Source organism: Balaenoptera musculus, chromosome 5 (genome assembly GCF_009873245.2).
Source record: "Balaenoptera musculus isolate JJ_BM4_2016_0621 chromosome 5, mBalMus1.pri.v3, whole genome shotgun sequence".
NCBI lineage: Eukaryota > Metazoa > Chordata > Mammalia > Artiodactyla > Balaenopteridae > Balaenoptera > Balaenoptera musculus.
Window position 1 is genome coordinate 52041419 of NC_045789.1, and position 19920 is coordinate 52061338.

General features: G+C 38.6%; 1 protein-coding gene across 5 annotated transcripts in view; it reads right to left on the minus strand.

Annotated features, from left to right (window-relative positions):
* SLC4A4 (solute carrier family 4 member 4) overlaps positions 1-19920 on the minus strand; it is a 351691-nt gene that overhangs the window by 99706 nt on the left and 232065 nt on the right. For all 5 annotated transcript variants that reach the window (XM_036852386.1, XM_036852389.1, XM_036852387.1 and 2 more), the window contains 4 exons: positions 10615-10772; positions 3980-4067; positions 1620-1774; positions 872-985 (listed from right to left, as the gene is read on the minus strand). In XM_036852386.1, the coding sequence (XP_036708281.1) occupies positions 872-985; positions 1620-1774; positions 3980-4067; positions 10615-10772 (515 nt within the window). The remainder of the gene's footprint in view (positions 1-871; positions 986-1619; positions 1775-3979; positions 4068-10614; positions 10773-19920) is intronic.

A 19920-nucleotide genomic window follows, 5' to 3' on the forward strand; every position in this document is an offset into this window, starting at 1 on the left:
AGGAAAAGGATATTCCTAATGGAAATAGTTTGTAAAGAACTAGTCAGAAAAAAAAAATGGGGGAAAGAGAAGGTTCTACTCTCTATTCTTTACGATGGAAGAGGAGAGAAATAACGTCCTCTTAATTTGGAAGAGAAACCCAAGTGGGTCGTCAGGGGAAGAAAATAATGTAATTTCATTCAGATTCAACTGCATATTAAAATGACTTGCTTTTGTGTTTTCAAAAAATCTGCAGTGTTTTTAAAAAGCCATATCTTCATAAATGAGTATCCTACTTAAAACTGTAGTTAACCCAAAATGAAATGGAGAACCTAACCGTGAAGGAAATCCTAATGTAAAGAGATTTAACCAAAGCGATCTGGGAAACCTGAATTCCCCACTGCAGGCCCAGGAGATGGTAGCCTGGGAGTTACTCATTTCTGTAACATGTCACCCACTTCTGAGTAAATGTACCAGGGAGAGAGGGAATCAGGAAAGCCAAGTGGGGAAGACTGGCACAATACTCAGTCTTCCTGCAACACCCACCCACGAGCTCTCTTTCTAACACCCTCACTCATGGTAATACCTAATACCTTTCTCCCATCACAAAAACTCCCTACTTCTGTTTTATTTTGCCCCATAAAACCAGATCCACATTTCATTATTTGCTCATTGTTTGTCTCCTACCACTATGAGGTAAGACCCATAAGGAAAGGGGTTTTTCTTTCATTCACTGCTGCATCCCAAGTGCCTGTGACTAACAGACCATAAATGTGTGCTGGCTGACCAAACAAATGTACAAACAGGTGAATAACATGCTGATAGAAAGATGAAGGTAAATTCAGATTGGAAGAGAACCTCATCATGAACAACAGACGAATCCATAAGTTACCTTCCAGTGCGCTGTAATTCCTCACAATCCGCATGTCCTCCTCCTCCGTGGCCTCCATCATGGGGCGTGTCCCCGTTCATCTGAACATTTTCTCCACCTGAGTACATATTCTTTCTAAGCAAGACAACAGAGCCCAAGAAAAGATTAGTTTATTTCATTCACCTGCCTCTTAGCTGGGTCGTGCACTAGCTAATAAAGAGATGGACCGAAAACCCTTTGGGAGAAAGATAATTATTTCCGGCTGCCATCCTAACAAACAACTTTTGAAGTGTTCTGTTGAGAGCCAAGACAAATGAGTGGATGAACAGAAAGTTGAATAACTTGTATGTTGTATAAGAGGGAAATTGTTTCACCTGGAAAAACACAGATTTCTAAAAAATGGCTTCTCCTCAATTATCTCATCCAATTTCGTAACCTCTTAAATCTACAGGGAGTCATCTTCAGTAAACGAATCTTTCCACATGTACAAGGAGTCCCCGAAACAACCCGAAAGAACCTCTACAATGTATTCCAATATCATAATCTGAGATCTCTAATTTGTAATCACTAAAGAATATCACAACATATAATATTCATTTTATAGTGTCAACGAAATGTCAAACCAAGGCACATGTGTGATTCACTTGAGATAATACCTCAAGTTGAATGGAAACCTGAAAATCTCAGGGCGGTTGGCTGAACCTCTTTCCTTTTCTAAACACAACCTCCTTCTCAAGGATGAAAACTCCCAGTGGCCTGAAAATCTTACCTTTTGTCAGATGATGGAAGACTCTTAGGGGGCTCTATCCTGATCGCTGGATCCCATTCCCCGGGGGGAAGGACAATGACTTCATCTAGGAACTCGTCAATGCCAGCAATCAGGTCCTGCCTATCTTTCGCTTTATAAGCGATGTCATGGAACACCTAAAGAATAAAAAGAGATGTGCTGATCCAACAAGAGAGCTCTCCACATGCCTCACATCATGTAGAGCCTGAAGAATGCAATCCATAATCCACTTTAACATTACTATAACCATAGCCTCATATTTGCTATTGTTCAGCTTACCCCAAAATATTTTGGTATTCAGATTATGAACCCAAAGAATATAGGTAGAGGTATGAGAAAACAGCTGTGTTTCTTTTATATGATTTTTTCTATCAATATCATAAAACAACATTGCCTTTCATCTCCCACTAGTATGTACCATTACTGATATAGTTGCGATGGAAGCCAGATGAAAATGGTTTAGAGAAATATACTGAAGATCATTCCCCAAAATAAAAACTACTGTGCCAAACCAATGCTTATAATTCAAGAAGGGTAAGTTCAAGCTGATTGTTAAGACTGAGTTAAGACTCAGACACTGCAGCTCTCAAACACACAAATAATGTGTGTTAAAGCAAAGGGCTTTAAGTAGGTGATCATCTGTCTATGTTTTAGCAAGGCAATAACTAAACCATCCAAGGCAGCAAATGTTCTATGTCTTTTATGCAAATATCCAAAGAAGGAGCTTCCAGATGTCCATAATCCTCTGTCAATCGCTCCATTCCTCTAACCTGGTTGATGATCTGAAAGTCCTTTACACATAACCTAAGACTTTCATACCTCGTTAAGTCAAATTCTTTAGTCTCCAGGAGAGAAGATGGCCCTTATTTGATACCCTTACCTATTCTTAAAGATCGCTACTAAAAGTCTCTTCGCCTCAATTAGAATTTTTTAAAGCTATCAAACAAATAACACCAATGGTCTGGGGGTTGTGGGGTTGAGGGGAGGGCAATACAAAGTGCCAGCATATCATCTGTAGTGGACACAATTGGCCACAGCCTTATTTTCTCTTGCTACTTCCCTTAGTAGAGGCCGGAAAGTCGGTCACTTTCCCAGCCTACCCTGACGATAAGGATGGGCAACTCTTACCCATGAGATTAAAAAAGAAGGGGGGTGGGGGGTAGCTTTCGAATACCTGTTAAAAGAGACAGACACAGCTAACACTTCCCTTCCTCCTTCCTCCTGCCTTGCATACAGATGACGTGACTGGAGTTGACGGTAGTAGCCATCTTAAGACCACAAAGCAAGAGCCTTGGCACTTGATTTATCATTAAGCAGTTAAATTAAACCAACTCCAGCAACCACCTACCTCCAAGTTTCCTCATATGTGAACAAAACAAACCCTAAATTGTTTAAGTCACAATAAGTCAAATTTTCTGTCATTTGCAGCCTAAAGCATTTCTAATTGATACATCTTAGGAGGAATCATTTTTTTAAAGAAATCATAAATATGCAAAAATAAATGAAAGAACCCACTGAGATGCTTAGTTGCCTCAAGGGGAAAAAAACAGCATTGCTATTCATCAATGCTCCCAGATTAAGTAACCATCTGGTAATCACCAAATAGAACTGCCATAGCTAAATGCTCTATTCTCCTCTTAACACATGGAGAAGCTAACATATCAAGCAATGAAGCAAAAACAAAACATTCGGGAAAATAGTAAGCTACAAAGACTCAAAAGCAGAAATTAGTGATCCTATATTCTCATAGTATTTCTCCTCCTATGAGACCAGTTTGGAGTTTCGTCATGTCTACAATGTGTGTAATGACATTCAAGCTATTAGGAGAGTATGGTCATAATTCCAACGTACTAGACGCTCTGCAGTAACAGTTCCTAATGCATTTTAGTATATGTATCATTCCTTCCCACAAGATAAGAAAACCACAAAAACAGGTACTTGCTGATACCTAAGGGAAAAAATGCATTATCCATTTTATTATGCATTATTTTACAGAACCCATCATTTCTGAAACAATACAGTATATGGACACTTGAGTTTCCAGAATTAATATATTAAACATTTTAAGAGATTAAGTTAATACAGTGTCTTGAACCTTTTCAATAATATTTAACATACCTCAGTTTAGAGGAAGAAAGGAAAATATGACTTATTCTAACATAAAATTTATTTTTTGAAAACTATCAAATGCAGATGTCAGCTCATTTGCATGAACGACTGCTCCTCATGTTTTAAGAAGGTTGGTAACTACATAATTCTAACTGAATAAATTGTGACAGCCAACTCACAGGATGAAAACACAAGTAGGACATTCACAGATCACCATCTTCCCGATTCCCTACCTCGTCAGACATCAAGGTGGCAATGGCTCTGCCAATCTCATGGTAGGACTTGGCTTTCCCCTTAGGACCTAAGAGAATGAACAAGAACCTAATGGAAGAGGAAAGAAGCAAAGGCTATAACACACATTTCATCAAACTCAGTACACATAACACTGAGACACATCTACCCTAATTCATAAAACGGTTAGGTCTAGAATTCATCTTTAAAACAAAGGTAATATTCTTGCTAATATGAAAGATACTCTTTCACACTGTTGTGAAACACAAACTGTTTTTCATTTATTTGGAAGCAAGGGAGAATTTAGCATGGAAACCTGAGAAGCTTCTTCACACAGAAGGAAAGGTTCACTTTATGAGTCATTCAATCTTTCTTTTCTAAACTTTCTTCTCTCTCCCTTTCTTCTGACTCTCAGAATCTTTGGAGAAAACCCATTAATCACAATAACGAGAAAGACTTAGTACATCTTCAGATTTCTCTGACTTTTCTTTACCCAATATGGGTGATGACAAATGATCCTCTCCATATTTTTAAGAAATATTTCTATTCAGAAGTGGCTGGGAGTCAGCAAAAACCAAGTCTTCTACAAGTAAGCCACATGCTGACAGCCAAAGTAAAGAAAGAAAAATATGAGAGAAATTCAAAATAAAGCACCATGCACAGTTAAAATTCTTTCGTGGGCGTCAACAAGTTTCTTTTCCAAACTTGTTTTCTGGATAATGCACAAAGTACTGTTCCATAGTAAGCAGGTCCTGAAACGTGCAATAATGAGCTTGTCTCCACTTAAGTTCACCCCTTATCATGTTGGAAGGAAGCCCTCACTGATCATAAGGGCAAAGATGCATGTCTCAACTGGGGAGTAGGAAACCCGGTAAGTAAATGAATTTAAAAACATAGACAAAAGGCAACACTAGATAAATCCCTTCCTTGCTTATTTATGATCATGTCTTACCTAACATGGAGATAATGAGGACAATAAAAATGATCATATCCTATGTTTGCACAGCTTTTTAAAGCCTGCAAAGCATTTCACATTCACACATCATTTAAACTCCTACTAGCCTCTGCAATAAGGACAGGTATCTTATTTCCATTTAATGGTGAAGAAACCTAGGTTCAAGGAAGTTATGGATGAGCCCAAAGACTGTCCCTAATAAATGACAGAGTAGATAGATAGGACTTCTTACCTCCTGTTTTTTTCAGCACACGGTTCTGCTTAATAATACCTGCCCAACCTATATACCAGAGTTGTGACTTCACAGAGAAAAGCTATCCAACTATGACTTCCATAGGTCACTCTGGGGAAAGATGTTGTGGATATTTAGCTGAAGACAAGAAACCTTCGGTAAGATTTTATGGGACCAGGAATAGCTTAGGACTTTTCTTAGTGAAATTTTATTTTTTACTAATTTATTCATATACCTCACTTTAAATAAGAAAGGACTGATAGTGAGCACTCTTCAAGGTATTAGGGTCTGTTCCCAAATGCCCCTGAAGAGGTAGTTCCTTTTTTCATCATAAAATTCAATCCAAAGAGTGAAGAAAAAAAAACCAAATTGAGAATGTCAGAAGGTAAATCTGGAAGTCTGAATACCCATATTTTATACCAGAATAACCATAAAACCATTCAGTATTTATTTGCTTAGAAACCAGTTCTGGAGTGGAGCGGTACACTCGCTTTCAAGTGTTATCACAGTAGAAGAAATAGCAAAAGCAATCAGCAGGCGCGAAAGTCTGTTCAAGTATGAAGGAAGTCATTATTGGAATTGGATTTTAGTTCTTCTAACTAGAACTTTTCTTCTTTTGAAGCTGGACCTAATTTATATACCACTACATACAGTATTATAAAGTGTTTTTTTATGGACAGTACAATGCATTTTTCTGAAGGGGCGGATCACTGATTTGAGTGCAACACCCGAAAAAAATATTTAACCACTACAGTAAAATATAAATCTCATTAAGAAACACCTACAGTGCTGGTCACATGTCTCAATCCTATTTACCTGTCTACCAAGGGCCAGCTGTCAGGCAGGACAATAAGGCCATAGTTTTAGGCAGAAGAAGGCAGATGTGGTGCAGTAAGAGAAAATACATAACACCTGATGCTTTACTAAATACATTTTTAGATAATGGATTTCCTTTGCTCGTCATTTTTTATTATTTCAATGTATCTAAATACTAGTGTCTAAGTAATACGTAACATCTAAAACCTTTCCAGAACCACTCTCTACCTCTTCCTACCTCTCCCTAGTATCTCTATCATGATTATTTTACATTTAGAAACATACATTGTAGAAATGCACATTTATCAACTGACACATAAATTAATGATCAGGTTGACTAAATGGCAACAAAGCCAAAATAGTGTCTTGTTAGAAAGTGAGGAAGATACTCTCAGTCATTAACAGTCCCCAAATAAAAACTTTGGCACACAATGGGTAACTAGTCCAAGAATTGATAGAATAATGGATCCTCTAACTTAAATACTATAAGATGAGGGCATACATTTTCTACAAGTTTTTACTCTGCTCCTTACTAAATAGTACCAAAGAATGAATGGCAGTAATAGACCAGTGGTGACCATAACATTTATTATAGCAATAAACCCAGCATATGAGAGCTATAGTGTTTTACTAACCTAGATACAAAGGTACAATTCCCCTTTCCTGGGTAATGTGATTTTTATTTAAAAAAAATTATATATATATATATATATATATATATATATATATATATATATATATGTTCTTTAATGGAAACCATCAAGTGCCAAATAGAAATAAAATATTACATATCAGTTAAAATTTTCACATTACTCCAGGCAGGAACCATTCAGTAAATCCATCTCCTTAAAATGATATAGAGAGGAAATCTGGACATCGACAAGTAGCAGGAAACATCACCTCAGGTCAAGAATTTCATCTGTAGGAAAGCAGACCCTTAAGAAGCCTCTAATTTGAACTGCACTGTTGAAATGGGGATGAGAGATCTGGGAAAACTAACAACACAGAACACAACTCACCAAGTTGAAGTTCCCTCTGCCTGAAACATGTTCTCTCCTCTTTAACCCTCAAAGAAGCAAAAGCTGTTACAACTTTTATGATAGAAGTACCTCTTGCCAAACTCAGCTTTTATAATGTACTGAAAACTTCTTTCATGACTCAAGCTGTTTTTTGTCAACGGACAGATGTTATTTTTAACCAGAAGCTTTTTTTCTTTATTAACAAATTAGAGTAAACATCACATTTGTGTGGCTGAAAGGGCACACCCCCTGTTGATGGCTTGGGGGAAATAATTTATGTTGCTGAGTTGTTTTTATTCACTCATAACTAGAAACAAGTCATAGTTAGAATTTTTAACAGTGCCTGGTTGTCTCGAGAATCTTCATGCGGCCCTTCTACTCTTATGCGCTCGCTTTTCCACACAACTAATTGTGCCTGGGGAGGGTGTCTCTAGCATTCTCCACAACAAAAATCAGTACCAGATGATCTGTGTCCAGAACCACTGGACTATACTCACATTCACAAAATAATTATAGGCAGAAACAGAGCATAATATCAGAAAAAGAGCCAGCCTTCCTAAACCACTCAATCTTTTCAGAGAGGATGTGCACCCCCATCCTTCCTGACATATCACAGCTATTTCTAAAATAAACTCAGTACGTACCAGTCCTTTACTCCCTTCTTTCAAAACAACAGTGAATCAAATAACCCAGTACTCATATTTAGTGGCTTTGGAAAAATGTGGCTAAACTGTACCTTCCACAATAAATTCATGAGGACCACAAGCCCACCGTAACCAACCATATTACAGTGAGCAACTGGAAGGTTGTTACACAAGACAGAACTGAACTAGCAGGACCTCCATCCCAATTCCTCTAATACAATTTTTTACAGTTTCGACAATTAGGCACGAACAACTGCTTTTAGGCAGATCGTTATTTATAACATAAAATATATATTAACTTACAGTGATATAAAGGGGTAATAAGCATTCTAATTTTTTAGAGGGCTAGAGCTCCCTGAATAACTATTTGCCTTAGATGTGAAAATCAAGGTCAGAAAAGGACAAACTGATCAGGAACTTTGATTATTCTTCACGGGAAAACGCTCAAGTATTTTATTCCAATCCATTCTGGATATCTCCTTACATTTTCCCTAAAAGCCTGGCCTCGGAGTCAGAAGTCTGCACTGGTAGTGAATTGTCCCTGTGCCTCCACCTCTCAACTATAAAATGGGAATTATGTTCATCCCCATGTGGCCCCTATATATGACCGAGTGGCAGCCTCTATGGACAGATGTAAGATGATAGCAAGCAAAGTGTCTGCAAGATGCTAAGAAAATCATAAATATATCCTACCAAGTCACCAGAGATAAAAGGACAGAGTTTATTTGCTTTCACATGGATGGCAAGAAGGGCCCCTACGTGGAGAACATCCGCCCAGTTGGGAGGAGTCCAGCTGCAAGCAGAAAGCTGAAATAGATCAAGCCAAGAGCAGGGCAGATAGAGAAACTTGTGAACTCTACACAAAAGGAGCAGCTACCGCCACATTTCCTAAAAGATGCACGGTAGTAATGCTGTTTATGATAAACAGTAATAATAATAATAATAAGCAGAAGAGCCTAACATTCCTCCACCTTCAGAAGGAAAAATGACCGTTGTTACAAGATGTGCACAGACACAGACTTCTCGGGTCTCCCTGCAGGACAACAGGGTGGCATGCGTGTTAAAGCACATGGCTGAGTGCAGAGGCGTCCTTCACAATGACTACCACACTCCTTGTGGGATTTCCTTTATTGGATTTCACAGGATGCAGCCATTGTAAATGGCCCCATATTACTCATACACAAAAAAGCTAATGAGACTCCCTACTCAGTGATTACAGCTTGCCCTGGTTCGGAGGACAGCAAAATGGATAAGACTATTTCCTGGAAAAATGTTAACATGCTAGGATATATTATTCAGATTATTACCCTAAAACAGCTTTACGACATTATTGAATTACATTCCCTTGAATTGCCTGGGCTCCTTTTTTCTATTCAAATCATGCCGGGTTGTACCTCTAGACTAGTACCACCCTCCAGTAACAGAAGAAAATGAACCAGACAGGAGCAGAAGATTAGAGGGACACAAAAATAGTCATGAGTTGCTACTCAATGAACTTGTATTATTGTTAAACAAAAAGCCTTTTAAAATATTTTTTATTTGTAGCTTCTAGAGAAAAGTAATAATAATAAATGAAAAAGCAAGAGAAATTGAACACTTCTGGGCACACGTTTTTTTCTTTCAAGCTCCAGTAAAGTTAGTCCAAAGAGACAAAAATAAAACCATAGGGACACACAAGCTGGACTTCGGCCACGATCTGAGTCAGCTAGCTGTTCGCCAGGTGATTGCTCAGATAGAACTGCAAGGCTCTGCTGGAATGTTTTCAAGCAAAAAGCTAAGTTACAGAAAACACAAATCATGATAACCCCATTAATTGAATATAATCATCGCCTTTCCTCTGCTATTTGTCCAATGACTGCTTATATTATTCCTATATTGTAATATGACAAGTATTATTCCTATTTTAAGTGTCTAAGAAATATAAAAATGGAGTAAAAATGCCTGTATGATAAGAATGGCCTGTAATCTATAAATTGGGAGGCCATAAGGAAATGTTCTCCTAATTTGCCTCCTAAGTTGGCTCAGAACAAACCTTGACCCCCTTGTCTTGTTGGTTGATCACACTCAGATCCTCTGAGGTCACTGAGCATTCATAGCCCTTCCTGCTCACGTGGGAAACCTAAAGAAAAGTCCCCTGGGACCCACAAAAGGCACCCCCCCCCAAAAAAAAGGTCCTATTTATATGATAATTTTCTAATGTCAAACTGAAGATTATAAACTTCTCTTTAAACTCTTCTTAAGCACAAGTTTAAGTGAAGCATTAACTTCTATTCACCTACTGCACTTCGGAAGTCAAGCTTCCTAACTCTTCTACTGGGCTCAGTTACAGAAGGAAATAAAAGAGGATGACTTCTAAAGTATTGTGCAGGGTAATGAGTACATGATTGTAGTAACAGTAATATGCTTCCTCTTAAAATTTTATGAGTGAGTCATAACATATAACAGTAAAGTGTGCAAATGATTTTTACATATGTGTATATATATATAATATACATATAGACATGTCTATATATATAATGTGCATATGTATGTATGTATGTACCCACTACCAATTTTCTAATAAAACAGAGCAAATGAAAGCAGCTCTGACCTTTGACTCATTCACCATCTCTATGATCTTAGAGAAGTTACTTAAACTTTCAAACTCAGTTTCTTCATCTATAAAATCCACATACTTATAGTTTATACTTTAAAAAATCATTATGAGGATTAAATAGACTAATCCATAAGAAACTGTTCTGTAGCCCAATGAATTATTTTAATTGTTATTATTATTATTACTACTGTACAAGTGCCAAGTAATCTGACAGCATGAAAATCAGACTGAACCATTATTTCGGGTTAAACCTTTCCAATATGCTTGCTTTGGATGTACCCTCATCCTCTTGGTTCTCTAGCCTGAGGGAGAGGATAGGTGATAGGTGTCCCTATCACCACACTGTGGACCCCCGCGGGTCAGGGAGCAGCTTACCTTGTGGGCACAGGGACCTCAGTCAGGGCACCCAGCATGACGGCCTGCTGCAGCCGAACAAAGGCAATGAAGGGAGAATCTAAGAAGTTGACCTCGCCAACAAGCACGTTGGAGGCTTCGGCATCACGTGGCAGTTTTTTCATGAACTTATTCTTCAGCTGCATGGGAAGAGCCAAGAAAACACAACTTATTTCCAGAGGAGGGAACTCAAAGAATTTCCTTTATATGAGTCTACACGCAACAGGCAAGCCCTAGCTAGCTATTCTTCTATTATGTTTAACCGTTCTATCATAATAAACATTTCTCTGTACTTTGAATTCAAAAGTATTGAGAGTATAGTCACATGGTTTACATGAGGGGATAGTCACATGGTTTACATTGTTTTAACAATATTTATATATATATCAATTCATTTACTTATTCACTCAATAAACATGAGTTGAAGAGTCTCCTAGGAGCCAGGAGCTGATCTAAGCCTTAGGGATAAGGGATGCGTCAACTAATTACATGTCCTCCCTGAGCTCATATTCCAGCAGGGGAGAAGTAAAATATGATAGTGATATCATATCACTAGTAGTGATAAGTGCTGAGAAGGAAAAATAAAACACGTAAGAGGGTACTGCTTTAGGCAGGGAGGTCAGGGAAGGCCTCTGAAGAGATACATTTGACAATGGAGTGAGGGGACAAGCCAAGCAAAGATCTGGGCAAAGAACATTGTAGGCAAAGAGAACAGCAAGTGCAAAGCCTCTGAGACAGGCAAGAGCTTGGCAGTTAGGGGAACAGTAAGTAGGTAAGTGTGGTGGGAGCTGAAGGAGCAAAGGAGAGAAAATGGCAGCAAATGAAGTTGCAGAGGTTAGGGGGGACCAGGTGGTAAAGGAAATGAAGGCCACAGAAAGAAGTTTTGGTTGTCTTAGACAGAACTTACCTACTAAAAGTCCAAGTGGAAATGTGGAGTAGAAAGACGTAAATTCAGGAGATACCACCATGTAAGCAGTATTTAAGACCATGGGATAGGATGACACAATCTCGGGTGTGACTGTAGAGAAGAGGGAGAAGATCTAAACCCCGGGCTACTCTACTTTTTATGGGAACGGGAGGGGATATCAGCAGAAGACATTGAAAAAGAGCAGCCAGTGAGGTAGGGAGAGAACCAGGACTTCATCAACTGTCGGGTGAAGAAAGGGCTCAATAAGGAAAGGGTATCAGCTGCTGAGTCAAAGCCTGCTGGAAGTTCACATAAGATGAGAACTAAGAAGGAACCAATGAATGTGGCAAGGTGGAAGGGCTGGGTGATCCTGACAAGAGCTGTTACAGTGGACACCAGGCTACCCAGTAAAGAATGAGAGGTGAAGAAGCAGAGACAGGGAGTGGAGAGAATTATTTTGAGAAATGTTGCTGCCAAGAAAAGCCAAGAATTAAGGAGGTAGGTGAAGGAAGGCATAAAACAGGGGATTTTTTTAAATGGGAAATATGATAACACTTTGGAGTGCGCATGAGGATAATCTAGTAGAGACAGATTATTGCTATAGGAGAGAGGGGATAAATGCAGAAGCAGCTCAAGCAACCGTCAACTACTGAGAAGAGGCGATGTCCACACACAGGTAGAGGGATTAACTTCAGGTGGAACACAGAGAGCTCATCAACCCCAGCTAGGGAAGGAAGGGTACAGATGGGGGTGACCTGGGAAGTTTGTGGGGTGAAGATGAGGGCTTCTGAGGACTTACATTTTTGCAGTGAAATATGAGTGATCTGCCGGTGAGGGGGAGGAGGAGGAGGGATGTACATGGGAGCTTGAGGAGAAAGGTAAAGGGGTAAAGTGGTTTTCTTGGAGAGTAAACGTTGCTTAACAGTCACTTTGAAAAGTTATCTTGTAGCTGTTATTCGTTCCTTTCCCCTCCTCCCCAGCTCCCACTTAGAATAGGATTGTTCAAGCACCCTTCAGTGAGTGGGAAACATCTCCCAAAAGCTCAAGGAGAACATCTCAACAATCATAAAAGGATGGAGATAAGAATTTTACAGGACCTTATGAAAGACACAGACTTCTGGGGTACACTTATCATCAATATGAATGTCTCTCCCCTCAAGTCAAAAGTTAACAGGGAACTTTTTTTGCCATGGATTATTGCTGATATGGAAGTGGGAGACATGGCCCAATTTTCCCCAGTAATGAAAAATTATATTAACATTTAATTTTCAATTTCCATTTAAAGAGTTCTTAATTAGGGAAAATAAGTGCCATGAAAATTAATTCCCCCAAACTATCACCCTCAGTAGCATTTTTATGAGATTCTTTCATTTGGTACTTCATACAAGAAGAAAGCTGGGAGTCAAAAAAAAAAAAAAAAGGAAGTTGGGGTTAATAATTTAGTGGAAACCAAAAAGAAAAAAAAAAAGCAAAGGCAAGATATATATTTTTAGATGTCAGAAACATGACTACTTCTAGCAGTAAAAGACTTTTCCAAAGTTTACACCATTAATCCTTCAAAAAATACTAATATTTCAAAAAAATCTGTTTACGTTCTACAGATATGAAAAGAGCAGCCACAGGAATGGTCTAAAAACATCAAATTGCCAGAATTGTTATTATAGCCTAAGAAAGTTACAGTAATGAATTGTTCTCTGTAACACAGAGTAGAGTGTGGGGTACAGTCAGGTGACCCAAACGCATAACAAACTATCACTGCAAGAGTAATCTTCTTCCACCTCTTTCCAGAGAAAGCTCCCATTACCAACACAGTGCAAGAAGCTCTATAATAATCCAATTCTCTCCAGCACTCTTTGCTCTAGTTAGGCAAGCAATCTGATCATAATCTCCTTCTGTTTTATGTACTTAGACTCCCATACTTAGGATCAAAAACTGTCCTTTCCTCATTTCTACCTTTTCTAAACCTTCAGAACTCAGAACAAGCCTTTCTACTACCTCAGCGCTCCTCCTTGGGAATTCCAGAAGCACTCATTTCTGAATCACACGTTTGCCAAAGATGAAGTCTTTCCCCTGAGCTTCTTGAGGGTTAGGACAGTTTATCCCCCGTGGTACTAAGCACTTACTTTGCACATAATTCAGCTGTAATAAATATTTTGAATGGCAGGAATGAACTCTGTAGCACTAAAAATCAGACCACAAGACCATCAAATGCCCAGGAAAGTTAGAGAGGTTTTAGAGGCTCATTCTAGAACATACTAACTATGTCTGGATCTGCTATCACTAAGCAACTACCTGACCCACAACACACAGAGAATATTCCACAGTCAACTATTTTCTTCCACAAAACGCTTTACTAGCACTATGGTACCTTAACTGAGATGACTGTACCATCTTGGAAAATTAGAAGTATATTTTTACAGCTAAAGGAACTGTATTCTATGTGCTCTGAAGAGAAGTAGTTATAAAGATATGTTCCTTTAGATCAGCATACCTCAAACTGTGTCTGTGGAATTCTAGTGTTCTCGGACAAACTAATAGCTATTCTAAAATAGAAATGGGTGGCGCCTTAGGCGCCCCAGAACTTAGTCCTTTGATGGCTCTTTTCTTTCTACACACACTCCCTGGGTGATCTCAATCAAGTCCCATCCCTTTAAATACCATCTACATACTGATGACTCACAAATGTATATCTTCAGCCAGGAGCTCTTCCCTGAACTCCAGTCCTATAACATCTCTACTTGGATGTCCAATAAGCATTGCAAAGTTCACAAATCCAAAACTGAGCCCCCTAAGAGTCCCCTCAAACTAGCTCTTCCTGGAGTCTTCCTCCTCTGGTTACTGGCAGCTCCATTCTTCCACTGCTCAGGCCCAAACCTTGCTGTCATCCCCACACCTCCTCCTCTCACAGCCCATGTCCATCTTATCAGCAAATCCTGTTGGATTTATATTCAACGTATATCCAGAATCCAACCATTTCTCACCATCTTCACTGCCACCACCCTGGTCCACATTACGAGCATCTCTCTCCTGGGTTATGGCATTGGTCTCCTGGCTGGATTATCTGCTTCCACCCTTGCCCCCCAGTCTGTACTCCAAAGCAGCCAGAGCAATCAAATCAGGAGTCAGATAAAACCCTCTGTTGGCCGCATTTCACTGGGAGGCAAGACAATGTCTTTATGACAAGCTGCAACCCCAGCATCATCTGGCTCCCCGTCAGTTCCCTGACCTCCTTTCCTACTGTCTTTTCCCAGTCTTCTCCTGACCCCCCACTCTAGCCTCCAAGTCCTCCCTAAAACTCGGCAGGCACACTCTTACCTCAGGGCCTTTACACCTGCTGTTGCCTCTGAATGGAATGTCTGCAGGGCTTCCTCCCTCATTTCCTTCAGATCTTTACTTAAGTCACTTTCTCATCAGTAAGAATTTCCCTGGCCACATTAGTTAAAATTTCAACCTCCCTCTCCCCACAGATTCTTCTTACTCCTCCTTCCTGCCTCATTTTTTAGTTCTTTGTATTTATTATAGTCAAACATGTTGCATGTTTTACTTATCTTCTTTATTATCTCCCCACTAGACTCCCCACTAGAATGTAAGCTCCCTAATAGTAGGAATATCCATTTCTTTTGTTCAGTGTTGTATCCCTAATGCCTAGGAGAAAAGCTGAATAAATATTTGTTGAATGAATGAATGATGGTTATTATTTCTGCTCTTCACGATAAGCTTTTCTAATGCTTCTTTTAAAGTAGTAGGTTCTGGGCATCCCACCACTAGCCAGGCCATCTAAGTGGACAAAAGGCCTAGATATGGCCTATCTTAGTAAACAGTGATTGGTAACAGTGTTACCATTCACACAGGGACCAAAACATTTTGGAAAATTAATACTCAAATGTGTAAAAACCAATATTTCCCTTTCACCTGAGGTTGTTCCCCTCTTTTTCGAAAGGGCCTGTCACAGTACTGTCCACACTAGGAGAGAATGAGGTCAACACCCAAAATGAAACACACAAAATCAGGAGAGAAAAATGGATGAAAAGAGAGACTGCTGAGTCCCCAGCCCCAGGCCCTGAGGTCCTGCAGCTTCTCCATTCTGTGAACTCATCAAGAATTCTTACTAGTTATATAAGCCAGAAAATTCCATTTAGGGCTTAAATTAATTTGAGGTGATTTCTGTCTACTGAAGTCCAGACCCTTCAAAAAAGTTTATTTGTCAAATAAATTTGAGGAATACCATGTTAAATAGAATTAAATAAGTTTCTATACTATACACTCTTTTAGAGTTTTGAATATGCCTATATGCCTAGGAATGCTTTAACTCCCACTAGGAGATAAATAAGGCACATTTTGATACGAAAACATATTTTAAAATGCTGTTTGAGACAGAAATTTTCTCATCACCCATTTAATCCTACTCTCAGCTCCATTTAATTCTCTTCAAATTTAATGGGTGCCTCCAATGTTCAAGGCCTGAGAGTGGGCACTGCAGAGAACAGACAGACCCTACTCTCCTGAAGTTTATAGTCCAATAAAGAGAAGCAACTATAGAAATAGCTCTAATGAAAGAAGAAACATGAAGCAATACGAAAGGTATATTGTTCAACGGAGGTCACAAAACATAGCAGTCACACCTGGCAACAGAGTTCAAGGAAGGCTCTTCTCTGGATCAAGGCTTAAAGATCCCTCTCATAAAGGTGGGCTCATCAAATACTGATTCACACAGGTTCTCTTTTTCAAGTACCTCAATAATATTTGATAAAGGAAGAACTAATGACTGAAGTATAAAAACCATTTCTGGGCTTACACAATAAAATGTGACCAATAATAAAGTATTAACAAAAAACCTGTCAACATTACACAGAATGGTGAAGAATAACCATTCTTTTATTGGTTATAAAAGATAAAAGATGGGCTTCCCTGGTGGCGCAGTGGTTGAAAATCTGCCTGCCAATGCAGGGGACATGGGTTCGAGCCCTGGTCTGGGAAGATCCCACATGCCGCGGAGCAACTGGGCCCGTAAGCCACAACTACTGAGCCTGCGCATCTGGAGCCTGTGCTCCGCAGCAAGAGAGGCCGCGATAGTGAGAGGCCCGCACATCGCGATGAAGAGTGGCCCCCACTCTCCGCAATTGGAGAAAGCCCTCGCATGGAAACGAAGACCCAACACAGCCAAAAATAAATAATAAATAAATTAAAAAAAAAAAAAGTTTAAAAAAAAAAAAAAAAGATAAAAGATAATGAAAATAAGAACAAACTTTAAGGCTTTCAAATCAGGTTGACGATCACCCAATGAATTCATCTGGATTGAATTCCAATGATAAAGTTTGACATTCTTTTCTTATGAATCATTAGTTGATTCTCCAAGGGATACCCAGCCTGGATTTTATGCAGGGCCAACTTGAGAACACACACAGTGGAAAAAAATTCCTTTAGCCAAACTTGATTCCAAAGAAATGGATTTCAAAGGGCTGCCATGTGGAGGTACAATTGGTAAAAAGATACTTTGGCTAGCTCAGCGATTTGGGGACACTTTTTTGTCTTTACCAGGTAACATCACCAACTCTGTGAATCCAGGGATGTACATTTCAGGTTCCTTTTATATTAGCCTGTATTCTTTCTTCCAAAGTAAGGTCTTGCTATAATTACTCCGAAGTATACGGCTTCCCCTCTGCTGTAAATATTTACTCTTAGAATTTCTTAACCTTCCTTAGTTTCTGAGCAGCTTTCTAACAACCTCAGTGATCAGAGTACTAGCATACCAAGAAACTAGAAATTATGAAGGGATAAAGCAGAACAAGTAGACTGATTATAACAGAGATAGCTTACTTGGGATGACCACCCATGTGATGACGGGAAAGTTACTCATACACAAGCGATATGCATCACATAGAGCTAACTGAAAAAAATCAATCTTCCACATTCCACTCAGGTCTTAGATTCTCCTGCCCTTTCCTATGAAAACAGTTTGTATTACAGTTTTAGGTTTTCTATATGGGACCTGTCACAATGTAACTGTAATCAATCTTGATTGACTGGGATACTATTATGGCCTCCTAGCCTTCTTGCCATCGTTCTTAGACCTGCAGCATCACCTGCTAAGTAGGTCCAGGCTATCATATCATTCCTCAGTCACTAGGCAAGTACTTAAACCCTACCTCTTTTTCTTTGCCATTATTAGCACATGTTAAAATAAGTGTAATCAAGTGTCATTTATAACCAGGAGTACTCACAATTTGTCATTTGAGTCTGATTTATTAGAACAGCCTATAGGCTGTTCAATGCCCTTACTACAAGTGATGTTTTAAAAATCATCTAAATTTGAGTACACTTTCTCATTATTTTTCCAAAGCTTACCCCTACCCCCATTCCATACATTCTCTTTTCCTCTCCGGAAGAATGATTTTAATTTTCTAATCTGTGCTTATTCTCAATTCACCCTGCCTAATGCCTCATGTCAACAGGCTAACAACCACCTGCTTTCCTGAGCAAAGAGCTTATTCTCCGCTTCCTTATTGGTGTTCTTTTCTCTCTTATTTTCTTCTTCTTAGCTTATTTTCTCTTTTTCCTGCTGATTTCCTCCTTTCCATTCTCTTTGAAAATTGCCAGCTCTTATTGTTTCCCAAACAAACTCATCTGGTAATCTCAAAATCATTCTAGGTCACCCCAGTACCATGTCCTTCCAGTGCAAAGGTATCTGTATTAGTGGTAAAATAGGGTCACCATAATTATCAGTTTAGTGATACATATGACAGCCCCAGTTTACACCACTGTCCTGGTGTAATTATTAATATTACCTTCTTTCATTCTCAAAAGTGTTTTGGGCTAAGGAAAAAAGTTATATGATCACCCTACATTTTAATCTCACTGAGGTTGACTCCTGAGCAGTGTCTAAGATATGGCATTGGAAAATAATCATATGCTATGAAAACTTAAGATTCAAGGAACTCAAAAGTATGAGAGATTGCCTGGATCAAACAGCATCTTAGTAAATTATGCTGAGTATGAATTTATTTGTTTACTATATGCTAACAATATTAACTGTTAGGATAGGAAGAAAAGTGTTCTCTCATTCACCATAAGTGAAATGATTCTTCCTCTGCCCACTCCCTTTTTCTACACCTTGGGAAAAGTGGCCAATATGATGGAACAAAGTTTGACAAATTCTTTGGGATTTTTCCTAATGAGAGGGTTGCAATGCCCTGAAGACAAGAAGCAAGCTATTTTCTCTTACAGCAAGACAAATGAATGGAAAAAAGAGACTTTACTTCCTAATCCACATGGCTGGTTAAGTAAGGAGATTCAGAGTCAGTTTCCTATGCTCAATTATAACTCTATCATAACTCATGTTTCCTAAGTCTGTCAATCCCAGAATTTAGATTCTGCATGGGTAGTTTTAGACACAGAGCTGTATATTTGGTAAACTAGAAATTTCCAACCTAAATAATGTTTCTGAGAGACTTCAGTTCCAGTTATTGTAAATTAGCTTCCATCACACCAACCCTTCCAGTAAGAAAAACTGAAAAGCTGGATTTCTATCATCTGTTTAAAGGAATCAGAAAGTTACTATGACATTAAAAACCTAAGGAGCCAATGTCCCTGAAGAAGGAAACTGCATAAAGATGAGGCTAAATTCAGCTCACCTTTTTCTTCTAAAGGCATTTGATGATTCCTAAGTAGCTGTAGAGATTCAAAAACTGAACAGAGCCTTCAGCAGTCTCAAAGTGATGGGCAAACATGCCAGGCATTCAGTTGGGATCCCTAAAGGACAAGACTAAAGGCAAAAGGGCAAACTAGTAATAAACCAACCCACATAAAGACTGAAACCTAGCTTCCAATCAGCTCAATTCCAGACTAAATATTAAGTTGGCCTGCCCCCAGCCTAAATGCCAGCCAAAAGTAAAAGAAATAATCTCTGAAGAAAAATAACATTATCATGTTATCAAATATCAAACAGAATATCAAATTAGCTCTACTATATATATAATATATATATTATATATATAATATATATATAATATATATAACATATATATATAATATCTGACATTCAATCAGAAATTGCTAGGCATACTAGTAGACAAGATCAAATGACTAGAACCCAAGAGAAAAAAAAAAGAAATTAGAAACAAATTTAAAGGAGCTACATATTGTAGTTATCAGAGATAGACTTTGAAATAACTTAATAATACTTTTAAAACATTGATGAGATGGAGACTTTCAGAAGAATCCATTTTAAAAACAAACCAGATGTCCTAGAGATTAAAACATGTATCAATGACTAGTTAAAGTCAGTATTATTCATAATTTGAAAATAGGATGTATCAGAATTTGTGGAATGCAGATAAACAGGTGCATGGAGTAAAATTCATAGCCTAAGTGCAAATATTTCA